The sequence below is a fragment of the Suricata suricatta genome, chromosome 8 (assembly GCF_006229205.1).
Source record: "Suricata suricatta isolate VVHF042 chromosome 8, meerkat_22Aug2017_6uvM2_HiC, whole genome shotgun sequence".
Classification (NCBI taxonomy): Eukaryota; Metazoa; Chordata; class Mammalia; order Carnivora; family Herpestidae; genus Suricata; species Suricata suricatta.
Genome location: NC_043707.1, coordinates 39,984,680 through 40,002,092, shown reverse-complemented (window position 1 = coordinate 40,002,092; position 17,413 = coordinate 39,984,680). Strand labels below are relative to the sequence as shown.

The 17,413-nt window shown below is 60.0% G+C and overlaps 2 protein-coding genes across 17 annotated transcripts in view; one reads left to right on the top strand and one right to left on the bottom strand.

The window, feature by feature from the left end:
* The first annotated feature begins 368 nt into the window (after positions 1-368).
* Positions 369-10,020, top strand: ZNF687 (zinc finger protein 687). 7 transcript variants are annotated; one of them, XM_029946921.1, is made up of 10 exons: positions 867-1,256; positions 4,272-6,385; positions 6,507-6,685; positions 7,015-7,191; positions 7,279-7,441; positions 7,567-7,899; positions 7,990-8,102; positions 8,304-8,445; positions 8,593-8,985; positions 9,697-10,020. In XM_029946921.1, exons 2-10 carry the CDS (start codon positions 4,289-4,291, stop codon positions 9,712-9,714), a joined length of 3,615 nt encoding a protein of 1,204 aa, XP_029802781.1. In that variant the 5' UTR covers positions 867-1,256; positions 4,272-4,288; the 3' UTR covers positions 9,715-10,020. The 7 variants fall into 7 exon arrangements, with proteins under 7 accessions (XP_029802777.1, XP_029802781.1, XP_029802782.1 ...); XM_029946917.1 differs by lacking the exons at positions 867-1,256; positions 9,697-10,020 and adding an exon at positions 369-462 and having other exon boundaries at positions 8,593-9,691; XM_029946916.1 differs by lacking the exon at positions 9,697-10,020 and having other exon boundaries at positions 876-1,256; positions 8,593-9,691.
* Positions 9,916-17,413, bottom strand: part of PI4KB (phosphatidylinositol 4-kinase beta) — a 26,006-nt gene continuing 18,508 nt past the window's right edge. For 5 of the 10 annotated variants that reach the window (XM_029946929.1, XM_029946923.1, XM_029946930.1 and 2 more), the window contains 7 exons: positions 16,685-16,794; positions 16,055-16,159; positions 15,709-15,832; positions 14,597-14,862; positions 12,123-12,255; positions 11,762-11,882; positions 9,916-10,720 (listed from right to left, as the gene is read on the bottom strand). In XM_029946929.1, coding sequence (XP_029802789.1) covers positions 10,539-10,720; positions 11,762-11,882; positions 12,123-12,255; positions 14,597-14,862; positions 15,709-15,832; positions 16,055-16,159; positions 16,685-16,794 — 1,041 coding nt within the window. In that variant the 3' untranslated portion in view covers positions 9,916-10,538. Of the gene's footprint in view, positions 10,721-11,091; positions 11,155-11,761; positions 11,883-12,104; positions 12,256-14,596; positions 14,863-15,708; positions 15,833-16,054; positions 16,160-16,684; positions 16,795-17,413 lie in introns of all 10 variants that reach the window. The other 5 variants (XM_029946933.1, XM_029946925.1, XM_029946927.1 and 2 more) reach the window with 5 other exon arrangements.

The following is a 17,413-nucleotide window of genomic DNA, read 5'->3' as shown; positions in this document are numbered from 1 at the left end:
GTCCCGGCGGTGAGCTGCTGGGGACGCGGCAGGCTGCGGAGGTTCCCGGACAGGCCAGCGGCGCGCCAGGCAGCACGCGGGGCTCGCATCAGTATTATGAATATCAGGACACCTCATTTCCCGAGGATCCCCACCCCTTCTCCCGCCTCCGGGGGCGTGGCAACAAAGCGCGGGAAAACCGGCTTCGACTCCACCCCCACCCCGTGCCGGAGGCGGGGAAAAAGGAGAACCCTAAAATGGGAAATGGAAGCGAGCATCGGTTCCATCCAGTCTCTGTGCTCGGGAAGCCTACCAGCATGCCGCTTTAAGATCCTTTTCGAAAAGGCTCAGGCCACGCCACCACTCTAACGTCACCTCTCCTCCACTTCCGGTCTGCAAACCTTCCCGAGCTCCAGGTGCCGGTTCCTGCCACACTCATAACTAATCCCACCCCCACTGCAAGCGCTCCTGCAGAGGGAGAAGGTAGGGGTAACGCCATCGCCCAGGAGCTGGCCCGCGGGAGAACCCCATCCGTGCAGGTTATATGACGATTTAGACAGTAGTAAGACTGCAAGGAACTGGTTAACCAGATGACGTAATGTTTTGGGTAATGTCCCATTTTGTGACTTCGGCACGGCATGACTGACATTGGGGTTTAGCTTGAGAAGACGGAGAAAACGGACCTAGGCATCTGGGCTTCGTTCGGAGTCTACGAGGTTCTCCTCAAAGTGCCACCAAAGAGAACTCTCAGTTCTTTTAATTTGCATAAGTGAGCTGCAGGCTTCAAGGATTTCAGCCAATAGGGAGTGAGAGGGCGGAGACGCACCTGGGATAGTCACCGCCTCTAGAGGGAAAGCAGGGGATCAGATTGGCTTCCTTCTAAGCGACTGTAGCGGAAGCCAGTCATTTTTGATATGCCCAGATGGGGCAGGTGGGCCCGGCGCAACCAATTGGGAGAGGCATCTTCAGAAGGACTAGGCTCCTTGCCCAATGAGGCTGGGAGGACTGTGAGGGGCTAGTTCCGAGCGGCAGTACTTAAGGCCAACCCAGCGCGGGGCCGGGAGAGGCGCAGTGCTGAACGACGGGAGTGTGGGCCAATGGCGAGTGCGGAAGCGGGCAGCCCCGACCTGGAACGCGGAGGGAGCTGAAGGAGGGGGAGGCCGAACGGGAGAGAAGCAGGAAGTAGCGGTGGCCGCGGGGAGGGCGGCGGCGGCGGTGGCGGCGGCGGGAGCAGGGGAGAGACCGCTGGGTCTCGGCCCGCACTCGGAGCGGAACAAGTAAGCATACCTGGGGTAATACCCGCCCTTGGCCCCGCCCCCTGGGGAGGCGGGTAAATACCCCCGCCCCTCCCCCACTTGGTCAACTACCCCCGTCTCCGCGCCGTCCTCCTGAGGCGGCTTCTAGGAAGGCCCCGCAGTCGCCTCCATCCCGTGAGGCGGATGGGCGAAACTCCCAGCCTGTTGAAAGCACAACCCCCCTGCTGGGTAAACGTGGAGGGAGGGTCGGGATCCCCGAGTCCAGGCGCCCCGAGCCCAAGAGGCGTCCGAAGCGCGGCCCGGTGACTCGAGGCTGCGGGACGTCGCGACCTAAAATGGTGTCCGTGTCCAGGGGCGGGGGCGGGGAGTTGGGCCTGGCCGGAGCGGAGCCTGCACCCCGGCTGGGCGCGGGTCAGCGTCCGGGCCCGGGCGAGACTCAGGCTCGCTCCCCGGGCCGCCGCGCGTCTTCGGATCACTCCGGTCTCTAGGGATCTTCGGGAGTCTGTGGGAGGAGGAGGCTGTGCTGCGCCGGGACGAGGGGAGGACGTCGGAGTTGGGGCGGACCTCGGTCGGAGAGCTGCGAGTCACTCATAGACCGTCCCCTCCCCACTCCTCTCTTTGCACGCGCCTTCCCCAACCCGGTGAAGTCCTGGGCAGGGAGGTGCGGCGCCGCGAATCCCAAGAGGCCTGGCCTAGGGCTCGTCCTTCCTTCTCACACCGATGCGAGCGAGAGAAGCGCGGTGCGCCTCAGTTTCCCCGGCGGCTTCTCCTCTGTCCACCCCGCCCCCTCCTCGCAACCCCGGACTTGCTCCCCGTGCCGGCCCTCGGCAGATGGCAGGGACTTAATTCCACCCGCTGCCCAGCTTGGCGGCAGCCTAATCGCCCCTGGCCGCCGGCCCCTCGCCCTCCTCTGCGCTGCAGGCCCCGGGCCAGGGAAAGGGCAGTGGAGCCCCCTCCGGCCCCGCGCCAGTTCACCCTCTTCCTGTTCAGCCCCTTCCTTTGGCGTTTGGGGAAGAACAGAGGGAAAGGGGGGGGCGGGTGCGGAAGGGCCGGAGCCCGAGAGTCCCGGCACTGCAGCCACGGAAGAGGCCTCGGCCGTGTGGTGGGGGGAGCCTCTTTGGCCTTGAGCTACCGCTCCTTGGTGGACTTTCCCTCCTGACTACGCATGACCTCTAAGTCACTTGGACGCCAAAGGGGGAGTTGCTTGGGCAGGTGAGTGGGCAGATGTTTTCTCATAGCCCACTGATCTGTGCTTCAGCAGCCGCTTTTCCAGTGGCCCGGGTGGAAGGTGGCTCTGGTTTCTCCTGCTGGGGAGAGAGCCAGGTGGAGGAGGGCAAGGGATGGAGAGCTTTGTGTGAACCCAGAAACTGCAGGATTCGGGGGGGGGGCGAGGGGGAAACTTCCCTTTCCTTCTCTAGTTGGTACCCTCTTCCTCTTACCCTACCTGCGTCCCAGCATTGCAGGCTGCCACCTGCGGGGACGGTCTCCAGTTTCTTGGGCTAAAGGCTGGCAGGAGGGGAGAGAGCTGGCCCTGGGAAATGCTTGCATCCTGGGCAGAGAGAATATGCATAAGGGCAGAGACTTCTTCAGTTTTTTCCCCTGGATATGAAAACACTTGCAGGGTGAAACTGGTGAGGAACAGACCCGGGTCCTCTACAAGCCCTAGCCTAGCCGTCTTGTTGGTGTAGTGCCACAGGAGTCTTTGTGGGATGTGTGTGTGCTTGCGCGCGCGTGGCGTGTGTGTGTGTGTGTGTGTGTGTGTGTGTGTGCGCGCGCGCGCGCGCCGGCCCGGTTGGGGTTGGGCGACACTTCCTGGACTGGTGTTGCCAAGGGAAGATGAAAAGGGGAGGAGTATGAGTTAGGAGCCCAGAGCAGAAATGACAGGAGTGAGGGGGCTTGGCTTGTCCCCTCTGTGGCAGCTGTGCTGGGTGAGTTTCCCTGGAGATTTGGCCCTGAGAGAGCAAGATCCGGAGAGGGTGGATGGGGGGAGGGGCTGGCGCAGGGAGGGCCACCGAGGGCAGAGGCACTCTGGGGAAGATAGGTGAGCTAGTAGCAGGTGTTTGTGTCAGGAGAGGCCTAGGCTGGGGCCCTTGTGACCAGGGCGCCGTCATGGTTTTCCCCTCCGTCTCTTTCTTTGTCTCTTTCTGTTCCTGTGTCTTATTCTTTCCCTCTTGGTCTCTTGGGTTATTTCCCAGAGTCCACTTCTTGTTAACCACGCTAGGTCTCCAGGTGCCATTGACTACCCTAAGTCCCCACACTTAACCCCTGGCTCTTGTCTCTGACCCCAGTCCTGGATTCCCAGTGCTTCATCCTTCCTAGCTCCTCCTTGGCCTGACCTGTCCTTGCTTGTACCAGCTGTAATAACAAGTCCCAGTCTGGCTTCTGACCCTCAGGGTTATGATTCGTGTCATCCTCAGAATCACCCTGTAATGTATGGAGTACTTGGCCTCTTTTCAGAAGTAAGGCAGTGGACATCAGGCCACAGGCCATTGATAAAGCTGGAACTAGAACCATTTTTTACATCTTGGCTTAAGTCGCAGACCCTTGGTACACATGACCTTTCAGATCTCTGTGGACCCCCACACGACCCATGGAGAAATTATGAATGGGCCCCAGGCTGCCATGAATGAGCCTTTAGACCCAGAGCATCCTCCTTATAGTGGTATTGATTGATTGATTGATTGATTGGCTCTGTGCCGGGCACAGGAGGGGCTGAGGCGGTTTCAGCTGAGAGGTTGTAAACTTCTCTGTCTCTATGACCCAGGTCTCTCAGCTGCATTTCTGAGAAGTGCCTTTTCTTCTGCTTTTTCTGGATCTTGGTGTCTTCCCTGGAGCGTGCACGCTACCTCCCTTTCAATTTTAGGGTTCGCCAAACCAGGTGCCCTGGGCAGCTCTAGGATTCGCGCAGTGGTAAAGGTGTCCCCAGGTCACATTGTGCGCGGGCCCTGAGAGGATAAATATGGAGAGCTCGAGGGAGGAGGGCCAGGGTTCCTGCCTCTGGAGGGCTCAGTTTCTCCTTTTTTCTCTTTTTACCAGGTCTCGGACCTGCTGCCATGGGGGACATGAAGACGCCTGATTTCGACGACCTCCTTGCTGCCTTCGACATCCCGGACATTGATGCAAATGAAGCCATCCATTCTGGGCCAGAGGAAAACGAGGGGCCTGGAGGCTCGGGGAAGCCGGAATCCAGTGTAGGAGGTGACTCAGTAGAGGTGGCTGCGGCAGCAGCCAGCGATGGCCCCGAGGTCCCAGGCCAGGCCTCTGACCACGGCCTCCCACCGGCAGACATATCAGCGGTTAGCGTCATTGTCAAGAACACTGTGTGCCCTGAGCAGCCCGAGTCCCCATCTGGAAGTTCAGGAGGGGAAGGGGCCCGGGCTGGGGGAGTGACTAAGGAAGGGACTCGTCTGATGCAAAATGGTTTTGGGGGCCCTGAGTCATCCCTTCCAGGGACACCCCACTCTCCAGCTCCTCCCAGTGGGGGCACCTGGAAAGAAAAAGCCATGGAAGGCAAAGCGCCTTTGGACCTTTTTGCTCATTTTGGGCCTGAGCCAGGGGAGCACTCTGACTCCCTCCCTCCCTCTGCACCCTCTCCACCTCAGGAAGGGGCCCTGAGCCCACGTCCTTTCTCCTCTCCCTTTGAGCTGTCCCAGGAGAATGGCCCCACCTTGCTGTCGCCTGGTTCGCCCCCATTGCTAGGGGCCTCGAAGCAAGGCAGCCGCAGCCCCCTTCATCCTCAGGGCCTGGCCGGGCTAGGCTCTGGCTCTAGCTTGGAGGTCATGGACATTTGTGCCGATGCCCTGCCTGCCCAGGGTGCTGGGTTGCCCTTGGTCAAGCAGTCTCCGGGTCCCCAGAGCCCTCCCACCTCCCCCAGAGTGCTGCGCTGCAAGCCCCTGAAGGAAGAAGAGGAGGAAGGGCCGGTGGCCAAGTCTTCCCCCGGCAGTCCCCAGAGCCCTTCCAGTGGGGCCGAGGCCGCAGATGAGGACAGCAATGACTCCCCAGCCTCTGCCAGCTCCTCAAGGCCTCTCAAGGTGCGGATCAAGACTATTAAGACGTCCTGTGGGAGCATCACAAGGACTGTAACCCGGGTCCCATCAGACCCTGAACCCCCTGCCCCTTTAGCCGAGGGGACCCTCCTGGCTGAGGCTGGTCTCCTGAAGCTGTCCCCTGCACCCTCGACCCCTGAGGGGCCAAAGGTGGTGAGCGTCCAGCTGGGCGATGGCACGAAGCTGAAGGGCACTGTGCTGCCTGTGGCCACCATTCAGAACGCAAGCACTGCCATGCTGATGGCTGCCAGCGTGGCCCGCAAAGCCATAGTCCTGCCTGGGGGTGCGGCCACCAGCTCTAAGGCGCTGGCTAAGAATGTGCTAGGTCTGGTACCCCAAACCCTGCCCAAGGCTGAGGGGCGGGCAGGCCTGGGGAGCGGGGGGCAGAAGGTGAACGGCGCCTCGGTGGTGATGGTGCAGCCCTCCAAACCGGCTACGGGGCCCGGGGTAGGGGGTGGCACAGTGATCTCACGGACTCAGTCCAGCCTGGTGGAGGCCTTCAACAAGGTCCTCAATAGCAAGAACCTGCTGCCCTCCTATCGGCCCAACCTGAGCCCGCCAGCCGAGGCCGGGCTGGCCCTGCCCCCGACGGGCTACCGCTGCCTCGAGTGCGGGGACGCTTTCTCGCTGGAGAAGAGCCTGGCCCGGCACTACGACCGCCGGAGCATGCGCATCGAGGTCACCTGCAACCACTGTGCGCGCCGCCTGGTTTTCTTCAACAAGTGCAGCCTGCTGCTGCACGCTCGGGAGCACAAGGACAAAGGGCTCGTCATGCAGTGCTCGCACTTGGTCATGAGGCCTGTGGCCCTGGACCAGATGGTGGGGCAGCCGGACATCACGCCCCTGCTGGCCGTCCCGCCTGCCCTCGGACCTCCGGCCTTGCCCACCTTGGCCAAGGCCGATGGAGCCATTGCTGCTGCCATTACCGCCGTGGCCGCTGAGGCCCCCGTGCTGCCGCTGTCCTCCGAGCCCCCTGCCGCCCCCGCAACCTCGGCCTACACGTGCTTTCGTTGCCTGGAGTGTAAGGAGCAGTGCCGTGACAAGGCTGGCATGGCCGCCCACTTCCAGCAGCCCGGGCCCCCCGGCCCCGGGGTCGACAGCACCGTGAGTTGCCTTTCACGGCCCTCCCCCCGGGGGGGGGGGCAGAGAGGAGGGTGTTGGGGGCTCGGGGGAGGCTGGGGGGCGTGGGACACTCCTCATGGTCTCGTTTCCACCTGCGGGACAGGTGTGCCCGAGCTGCCCCATGGTGCTCCCCAGCCGGTGCAGCTTCAGCGCCCACCAGCGCATGCACAAGAACCGGCCGCCGCACGTCTGCCCCGAGTGCGGGGGCAACTTCCTACAGGCCAACTTCCAGGCCCACCTCCGCGAGGCTTGCCTGCACTTGTCCCGCCGCGTGGGATACAGGTGCCTCCCCGCCCCCGTCCCCACCGGCCAAGGCACCAGCCGAGCCTCTTAGGGAGCCGACACCCCCCCCCTCCGCTGTCTCTCCCGCGGAACCCCTCGCCCCATCTGTCATCTGTCAGCCTTTGCCTTGCTCCCGCAGAGAGCAGAGTGTGCCCCAGCCTGTCCTCCAACGCCTCCCGCAAGGAGCAGGGTCGGTGCACCCCTCCTTTCCCCACATTCCAAACGTTCGTTGCCCATGACCTTCTGAGTCCAGCTGTTTTGGGGAGTGAGAGGGCTGGGGGACAGGCCGGGGATGCCCCACTTCACCTCCACACTCCCCCCCCCCCCAGGTGCCCCAGCTGTGCAGTGGTGTTTGGGGGTGTGAACTCCATCAAGTCCCACATCCAGACGTCGCACTGCGAGGTTTTCCACAAGTGCCCCATCTGCCCCATGGCCTTCAAGTCTGCACCCAGCGCCCACGCCCACCTGTACACCCAGCACCCCAGCTTCCACCCGCAGCAGGCCAAGTGAGACCCGGGAGGGAGCAGGGTGGGGCAAGCGGGGGCGGGACCCTGATGGGCAGGGTGTCTGCACTGTCCTCTCCACCCACACAGGATGATCTACAAGTGCGCCATGTGTGACACGGTCTTCACTCACAAACCCCTCCTCTCCTCACACTTCGACCAGCACCTGCTACCCCAGCGCGTCAGTGTCTTTAAGTGCCCGTCTTGTCCTCTGCTTTTTGCCCAAAAAAGGACCATGCTGGATCATCTCAAGGTACAGGAGTTAGAGGCCAGAGGTGGGGTGCTCGGCTGTGGTGACTTGGAGCCCTGGGGGTGCCAACACCGCTGGCAAAGCCACGCCCTCCCGCACAACACTGGCCCCTTGTCTCCCTCTCACAGAACACCCACCAGTCCGGGCGCCCGGGGGAGGACACTGCTGGGAAGGGGGCTGCAGGTGCCCTGACTGCCCCCAAGGCTGAGCCCGAGGAGCTGGCTGTGTCTCGGGGAGGAGCAGCTGCGCCTACTGAGGAATCGTCTTCGTCCTCAGAAGAGGAAGAGCTGCCCAGCTCCCCTTCGCCCCCTCGCCCCACCAAACGGCCCCGGCGGGAACTGGGGAGCAAGGGTGTCAAGGGTGGGGGTGGGGGCCCTGGGGGTTGGACCTGCGGCCTTTGTCACTCCTGGTTCCCCGAGCGAGATGAGTACGTGGCTCACATGAAGAAGGAGCACGGCAAGGTGAGCGGGATGCCCCCTCCGGGATCAGTGTGTGTGGCCGAGGGGTCTTGGAGCCTGGCTCTGAGGTTGCCCACCCTCTGCTCTCCCTAGTCAGTGAAAAAGTTCCCCTGTCGCCTGTGTGAGCGCTCCTTCTGTTCCGCCCCCAGCCTGAGGCGCCACGTCAGGGTCAATCACGAGGGTATCAAGAGAGTTTACCCATGCAGGTAACCCCTGGCTGCTTGTGCCCTCGTCCCCTTCCGCTTCGTGCCTACCCCCTCCCGCAGCCCCACTGAGTACCTTCCAACCTGCGTCTTGTCGCGAGTGGACTGAAGGTGGAGGTCTCCTGCTCTGGGAGCCCGTTCCCTCCAGTCGGAGCCCTGGCTCGAGGCTCTTCCTGGTGCCCACACTGCACTCTCCCCCTCCAGGTATTGCACAGAGGGAAAACGCACCTTCAGCAGCCGCCTGATCCTGGAGAAACATGTCCAGGTCCGGCATGGCTTGCCGCTTGGGGCCCAGTCCCCTGGCTGGGGAAGCACCCTGGTCCGGGGCCCCGGGGCCAGAGCACAGGTAGGCAGAGGCCCAGCCTGCTGTGGCGGCGGGGCAGTGGGATTGGAAGACCGCAGGGTCCGTGGCCCTGGTCCCAGTAAGCTAGGCGGGGGTGCCCGGACAGTGTGCGGGGATGGGGAGGCCTAGTGTCCTTCCTCTTTTCTCCAGGGGCCAGGACGGAAGCGCCGCCTGTCCTCTGACTCTTGTAGTGAGGAGCCTGACAGCACGACGCCTCCGGCCAAGTCCCCCAGGGGCGGGCCCGGCCCAGGAGGCCACGGCCCCCTGCGATACCGGAGCAGTGGCTTGGTGGAGCAGAGCCTCCTGATGGGGCTAAGGGTGGATGGCGGTACCCAGCAGTGCCTCGACTGTGGCCTGTGCTTTGCCTCCCCGGGCTCTCTGAGCCGGCACCGGTTCATCAGCCACAAGAAGAAGCGGGGCGTGGGCAGTACCAGTGCCCTGGGCCTGGGCGATGGAGAAGAGGAGGCCCCACCCGCACTGCGGGCTGATCTGGAGGGTGGAGAGTCCCCCTTGGCAGCTTCTGGAGGCCCACTAACCTGTAAGGTCTGTGGCAAGAGCTGTGACAGCCCTCTCAACCTCAAGACCCATTTCCGCACACACGGCATGGCGTTCATCAGAGCTCGGCAAGGGGGCAGCGGGGACAACTAGGCTGGCCCGGCCCTGGACTGACCAGCCCTCTCCCCTCCCGTTTTGCCGGGAGCCTAGGTCGCTGCTGCTGTCTGGTCCCTGGGCTAGGGATTTCGTTCTAATTCACATTTTGTTCAGCTCCTCATCCCCCAGCCCCTGAACACGACAGGCTTTTGAGGATTATAGTGATTTGCAGTCCCCCTTGGGTTTGGCCCTCGGGTCCTGTTAGAGCAGACCCTCCGTTCCTCCTTTCTGAGCCCAACACTAATTATCCTCCTGCTGCGGACCCCACGTGGGTCGTGGGAGGAGGGACTTTCCTAGGCCACTGGGGCCCTCAGGATGCTTCTCCACCCCTCAAGGGCCTGGCCCTACCCCTGCACCACCCCTCAGACTCCCTGGCACTTGAGCCCCCCCACCCCTGCAGTGCCTTTCACTTTTTTTTTTTTAAACCCAGAAATCCAGAGGTGGTTGGTGGGGACAAGTCCTCTCGAGGAGGGGGCCCAAGGGAAAGGAACAAACAGGCTCTCAGGAATCCTTTATTCTTGTAGTAATAATAATACTAACAGTGGGGAAATGGGAGGGAGAAAACCAGACCATTAAACTGCTCGTGGTTTAATCCCCATTCAGGCTTCTCTCATTATGTGACCTCGACATTGTGGACCTCACTCACAGGGAGAGTCAGGGACAAGGAGGCACTGACCAGGACAAGGCAGGGAAAGCGCAGTCTTCTCTGCCTGGCTCCGTGTGGCACCTTCTGCGTCAGGGACACAGAGGCATCTGCTCCCACTTCCTCACTTACCCCTTTCATCCCCCCTCCGGAAAAAAATACAAGCCAGAAATGACACAGATGGCTAACTAAGGACTTTATTTCAAAGAAAAATTAAAAATAAAAAGTTGAGAGCTCTTTCCCTGGATGTGGGGAAGGGATCAGGCCAAGGAAGTCCCTGTGGCTGGTCCCCTCCCCCACAGGAAGGGTCCTGGTCCTTCCCTTCCTCGCCTCTGGGATGGGCACCAGCCACACTGGCCATGAGTGCAGGACCCTAGCCAGAGCTGGCCGCTGGGAGGGGACAGAGGTGGGCAGCAGCACAGCCAAAGGCCAACCACAGGATCAAGTCCCAAGTCCCAAGAATCTACTGTCCCCCCTCCTTCCTTCCTGGGACCCAGCACAGTAAGGACAGCCTGTGGAAAGAACTTGTGGACCCTGGTGAGGAGAAGAAAGGCCCCAGCACCCCTCTCACCTATCACCTCTGTCCTCTAGAGGGCACTGAGGCCTGTGGTCTGTCCAATGGGGACGCCGCCACCGCCAGGGCCCAGCGGCACGCTCTCCAGTTACCACATGATCCTCTGTATTTCTTGCTTTCCACTTCCCGTGGGTGGGGCTTCCTGGTCTGGGGTTTCTGGGACGAGGGCCCTCCCAGGGAGGCCCCCCCCCCACCTCCCCACCTCTCTGGGGCCTGAGGAGGAGGATGTCACATGATGCCGTTGGTGAGGTACTGGAAGCCGTCATAGAGTTTGGTGGTGATGGAGCGCATGCTACCGTCCACCATCTGCTCCACCAGCAGCTGCAGCTGCTCCTCGGTCATGCTCATGTGGAACCGCTCCTTGAGGTTTCGGATGGTGCTGGAGCCGTGGAAGCAAGGCAGCTGGGAGCCTGGGGGAGGCGGGGAAGGCACAGGGTCACAGATGGAGGGGGAGGGGCAGCGACAACAACCGCAGTGGAGCATCTGCAGTGCCCCTTCCCTCCCACCTTGGAGGATGCCTGGACTGTGGGTACAGTTCTGCTTGGGAAGTGGAGGGCAGTGGGGGAAGCCCTGTCTTGAGCCCCTCTTTGCCCCACACTCCTAAGGCCCTCCAGGTGACGCAGTGAGGGCAGAGGGGGAGATGACCACCTCACCCCCAGTAAAGGCGGAGGGAGCAGTGTCAGGATGCAGAGGGAAGGCTGGGAAGGGGGTCTGGGGAACGGGCCCTGAGCTGGGCACTTATCTGGCTGCAGCCTCTGCCTATGCTACGTCTGACACTCACAGATGATCTGGGCCACCGTCATCACGGGGCCAGACAGGGATGCTCCTGAGCAACGGCAACAACCTGTGGGGTGGGCGCAGGGATGGGGAGGAGGAGGAGACTGGCAGCTTAGCCCAAGTGCGCACTGCAGCCTCGAGGAGGGGATGGAGACAGGGCCCAGAGGAGCTGGGAGAGGAGGGGGTCCTGGACAGGACACTAAGTGGCAAGGAAATGGCTCAGTGAGAATAGATCAAGAGGGGGCTAGCACATGAGAGGGGCCTGGGGACAGGGCAGAGTGGTCAAGGGCCAGCAGGAAGTGGTGACCAGGAGCATCTGGGTTGGCAGAGAAGAGCCAGACACGGAAGGAAACAAGCTGAGGCAGACAAGGGATGGGGGGGGCGGGGAGGGCGGAGACACAGCTGTTCTTTCCCTGAGTGTGCCTAGGGGGTAGTTTCTGCAGCCTATCCTCCCCTCCCCGCCATCCAGCTCAGTCAGGAATCAGGACTGTCCTGAGGGAAAAACAGCACTGGGCCATAGGAGCTGGAAACCCTCTGGGCACCCCCACCCCCACCCGTCTTGAGGCAGAATCCACATTTTGGAAGTTCCATGATCCAGGGCCCTGGTAAGTGGGAACCCTGAGGCACTATGGGCACTGCCCTGTCCCCAAACACATGGCCTCTTCCCAGCCCACCTTGCTGCATGATCTCGACGATCTGTACCACTTTGTCCATGTGCTTTCGAGCAGCGACCAGCCCCTGCAACATCAGCATCTTGTAGTAGTTGAACATGTCGCCATCCAGGCCCCCCATCACCTGCGAAGGGAGACTCGTGTGTGCACTTACAAGCCAGCCAGGACCCCCTCCGTCAGGGCAAACACACCAAACTCCGTGACTTCCCCGCTCTCTCATTGGGCAGGAAGCCTCCCGGGACATCCAGCCTCACCCTGACTTGCTGCCCTTTCTGCTGTTTGTCCCTAATCTGGGGGGAGCCCATAGCTCCCTTTCCCAAGACAGAGAAAGGACACAGTGAGGCACCTCTCCTTCCTGACTCACGTCCACAAACTCTGTGGTCAGCTTAAAGGCTGATGTCTCAAAGCCCAGGTTTCGGGGTGAGCTGGACAGGATGAAGCCAAAGTCGATGTGGATGATGTGGCCTTCTGCATCCAAAAGGATGTTTCCATTGTGTCTGAGGAGGGGGCAGAGGAGAGAAAGAGGCAGGAGTAAGTCTGACTGAGGCGGGAGCCATAAGCCCAGCACGCTGGCCACGTGATCCCAGGTGGGGGAGCCTCCTGTGCTTGCTCGTCGCTGCTTAGAACTCTGGGCTCAACCCCCTAGGACCAAAAGCTAACAGCGGAAAGAAGGGAAATCAGAAAAGTAAACTTCGATTAAAGGCTGTGGAGTCTGAAATTGTTATTGCTGGGATTATTTTTGAAATTGCCATCATTAACCACTTAAACAGCTTAAGAAGAGCCCTGTTTTCCAAAAATTGTGCTTCTGGTACCCAAACTGATCCTGAGCCGAGAACCTGGAGGCAAGGCAAGCCCCCGGCCCAGCGGGAGGCCTCCAGTCAGAAGAACCTACTTCAGGCCTGCCCCACGCAGAGCAGAGGCCCGCCAGCCACCGGAGGGCAGGCTGAGTGGAGTCTACGAGAGAAACAGTGTGGGGGCTCTGAGGAGTTCTACTCTGCGCTCGGCTCGGTGCAGGAAGGAGTCAGAGGGAGAGAAGTCGGGGTCTCGGGACTCCCACAGAGCGGCCAGAGGCAGCAGCAGCAGGAATTAGCATGCTAAGCATGTGAGCCTGGCCCATTCGGCCTGACCACCCCCTGCACTGCCAACAGAGGCTTTGTCAGGTGTGGAAGCCACCTTTTCCAGGTTTGGTCTGACTGGCTACAAGAGGGGGACAGCCGGAGAACCCATCCCACCTCCGTCCTTCTCTCTGGGGGACAGCATCACAAATCGAGCAACATAGGCAGTCTCAGGAGCGAAGAAGGTTTTAGACGTCCCAGTTCAACCTTTCATTGTACAAGTCAGGAAACAGGCCCCAAGAGAAGGGATTTTCATGTCCCAGGCCCCAGAGAAGAGGGGCGGCTTCTGTCTGAACTGCTAGAGTCCACTCCGGCTGCAAGGCTGCTCCCGGTTCCCTCTGCAGCAGGTGAGGGGATTTACAGCCGATCCCACCTCATCTCTGCTGCCACTTCTTGCCAGTGGCTGACCCATTCATGGCTGGATGACATTCATTCTTTATCTCACAAGCTTTATCAGCTGCCTGCCCCTCCCCCTCTATCAAGGATGGCCTTGATCAAGGATGGCCTCTTCTAAACACACCCAAACATACCTGTTTCCTACAGGGAAGCCCGAAGGCCCGAGGAGCATCTGCCTCCCGCCGCCCAGCCCATGCCCAGCCCATCCACTCAATCCGGGGCTCAGCTCTAGGCTCTTTGGGCCCTGGGTTCAAAATCCTGCTTCTTCAGGGACAGTCTAAAGCTCACAACCAAATTCCCTGACAATAATCACATCTCCCATCTGGCTGGGTAGACCAAGCACAGGCTCTGAAAGCTTCCTGACCCGCATTCCCCTTAGGAGGAAACGCCTGCCTGATGGGGTTTTCGTGGTGTTTTCACAGGAGAATGCCAGGGTATGACAGGTCCTTAACAGACGTTAGACTCCTGTTAAATAGCCCCGTCAGTCAGCTCTCCATGTGCTGCCATGGGGCTGGGAGCCCCAGGGCTCAGGCCACTGCGTCGGTCTTTCCAGGGGACATTCAAGGGGCCGACCTTGAGTCACTCACTGTCCGGAGACAGACTAAGACTTTCTGGGGGTCACTGTGTCTGTACAACATGTTGTTCACCTATATGTGAAGGTGGACCTCACAAAGGTCAATGTGATATTGGAAGAAATGACAGCTCTGGGCAAAAAAACCCCAAATACTCAAAAGCTGTGGAAATCATGCTGGAGCGATAAAGAGAGCACAGGGCTGGGAGTTAAAACTTTACGTCCACCACGTCCTGCAGTTTGTTCTTCTCTTTCCTGCTCTTAGTCACCACCACTGCCCTCAGGCCAGGCCTCAGTACCTCCTGTTTGTGAAGACCCAGTTACACCAACCTGTGCCACAGGGGGCAGTCATGTCCAAGACCAGACCGTGCCACTCCTCTGCCTGCAGCCTTGCAGCGAAGGCCCTTCGGACCTGGCCTCAGCCTGGCAGCACCGCCACCTACTCCTCTGCCGGGCCGCGTGGCGGGAGCTCCTAGTGCACTGCGCGGTGTCTGTCCTCGAGGCCCCCCCCAACAGCGTTCTCCACCGTCCTCCTGCATCCGTCAGGACCCCGTCTCTCAAACCCGGCTCCTCCCCCACGCCCTGCCTCTCTCTGCCTCTGCGTCCTAGCACCCGTCTGCCTCCCTGCCGCACGGCTCATGAACACGCCTCCGCTAAAATTGTGTTGTCTGTTCCACCTTTACATGTAGGCAGCGGGGGCTGGGGAAGAGCGAGAACACGTGGGAAGGGCCGAGGTCAGGTGAGGAGTTCACCCACCTGTCCTTCACTTGTAGCAGGTAGCAGACCAAGCAGTAGCCAGCACAACTTTGCACAAAATTGCGCTGGGCACTGAGGAACGCCTCGGTGGTGTAGCTGCCATGTTCCTGCAGGAAGTAATCGAGCAGGGAGAGCTGTGACTGCTTCTTCACCTGGTGAATGGACACAGCGTTGACCACGGGTTCAATCATGCCGCTGTCGGCCGAAATCACAAGGATCTTGTATGGCTTGATCCACAGGGGCACTCGCTCCTGTTCCCAAATGGACTGTGAGGAGACACAGAGGCATGCGACTATCATCTTTCCAAACTGGGGGAGGAGGCTAAAATCCCCCTCTGACCTCAACCTTGGACAGTCTCCATTCTTGTGGCCTTGAATTCTGGGCTGTCAAGTGAGGAAAACCCACTGATCCCACTGAGGCAGTTTTAAAAGAAGTCCAGGGCCTGACAATACACAGTATGTGAGAAAAAGCACTGGAGAGACTGAAAGCCCCAAAAAGGCAAAGGAAGAATTTAGGTGCAGAGAAGCCCTCTTTAAAAAATGACAATATTGGGGCTCCTGGGTGGCTCAGTCGGTTAAGCGTCCGGCTTTGGCTCAGGTCATGATCTCGGCGTTCATGGGTTTGAGCCCCGCATCGGGCTCTGTGCTGGCAGCTAGCTCAGAGCCTGGAGCCTGCTTCAGAGTCTGTATCTCTCTCTCTCTCTCTGACCCTCCCCTGCTTGCACTGTCTCTGTCTCTCAAAAATAAATAAAAAACATTAAAAAAAATTTTTTTAAATGACAGTATTTATAGAGAGAACTGGATCCAACAGGTGAAGCTGCTTGCAGGTAACCAATGCAAAGGTTCAGGGGTCAACATGTCAGCACACCGCAAGGCCCTCCACATCCTTCCCCCGCCATAGACCAGTTAGGAGGCTCAAGAACAAACCCAGCCCCCAACTTTCAGGGATCACAGCAGGCACAGGTCACAAAAAGGACACAAGGGGTCGCTGTGGAGCTGCTCCTGTACTTCCTGGAAGGAGCACCAGCGTGGGCTGGTCAGCAGCGCACCCTGTGGAACTGCCTGCTGCCCACCCAGCCGGCCCAGTTTCCCTTCTTCCCCCTCCTCTCTTACCTGCAGTTGCTTCAACACCTGGAAGGCCAGGAGCTCCTGCCGAAGGTCATCCCCACACTTGACAATGACTGACAGAAGCCGCCAATTGGGGAGGTGGCCATAGGGGGAGCCCTCTCTGATGCGCCTGTGAAGAAAGCAGCAGCAGGCGGCTAAAGGTGATGTCTGGAGAGGGCAGACACGGCTTGTGTCCGCAGTCCAAATCCAACTCCCCACGAGGCAAAGGACTCGGACGCCGGGGTGCCTGATGATTTGGGAGAGGCTGACAGACAATACAGACGGTGCAGTGGGTCCCCTGGGTCGCCTGCAAGCTTCGGGAGGGCCTAGGAACCACTCCCACCTGACTCACCTTACTTTCTCCTGCCAGGGCTCTTTGAGAGCAACTGCAGAAGGGTCTTCCGGGTCTCGTCTGAAGGCCGTGGGGGTGTGAGCCAGCTGCTCCGAGAGCCGCCGTCTAGCAGGAAGAAACTGTATCATTTGCTTGGTGGAGATGCCCCCGAGCCTCACGTCCCGGTCTATGCCGGCATCTCCCGCACTCTTTCCTTGATTCTGGGCGCACAGAGACAGAAACCTGGCCTGAGAGTTTCACTAACCTGGTGGTTTGTAATGTTGCAGTGCAGGTGACCGGGCCCTCCCCATTCTTCGACCAAGACCCTGAGAGAGCCCAGGTGTGGCTCCGGCATCTGTACATCCGGCAAGCTCTCCGCCTCCTCCCAGACCCGCTCTGAGAAACGCTGTTCTAATTCCTTCCTCTGGTGCTTTCTCATCCCTTTGGAGTCCTCTTAAAATATAACTTCCTTCTGTGGTTGTCCAGTCATTTCTCAACCTACCCCTTCACTGCCTCAAGTTCTGTGGCCTCAGGACAAGGACAGAGTAAGGAGAGGGAAGAAGGAACGAGGCTGACACACGGGAAGGGGACAGAGACAGGAAGTGCCCGTGAGGGAGGAGGAATGAGGGGCAGGTGGTGGTCTGGCCGTACCGGATGTCCCCTGCGGCTATGAACACAGGCTCCTTGCTCTCCTGGCTGGTGATGCTGTCCACAGAGAACTGGGAGATGTTGTCACAGCTGTTGGTGTGCACCTCAGGGAGCTGGGGCAGCAGGGAACCGCCAGTCAGAAGCGCCAAGCACAGGCCTCGCCTCTACTCCTCCACTCTGCCCGCTCGCTGCCTCTGTGTCACAACCCCACCCCCTCCCTTCTGGATTCTGTTCCAGAACGCCTGCCTTTTGGGGAGGCTGCTAAAATGCAGATTCCCATTTCCTGCCATCCTTCTAAAGCAGAATTACTGTGAATGAGATCTGGAAGCCCGAATTAAAAAAAATTTTTTTTCAATGTTTTTTATTTATTTTTCAGTGACAGTATGAGCAGGGGAGGGTCAGAGAGAGAGGAAGATACAGAATCCAAAGCAGGTTCCAGGCTCTGAGCTAGCTGTCAGCACAGAGCGCGATGCGGGGCTCGAACTCACAAACTGTGAGATCATGACCTGAGCCGAAGCCAGACACTTAAATGACTGAGCCACCAGGTGCCCCTGGAAGTCCGAATTTTTAACAAGTTCTCCAGAAGACCCCAACTGTGTTCAAGCATGCACACCACCACCACGGCCGCCCCAGAAAGCTGGGCTTCTGCCAGGCGCTCTCCACAGCTGCAGCGGCATCCTCCCCTAGGGCCTGGAACACAGCCTCTCCAAACGAGTCCCCTCTAACCACTTC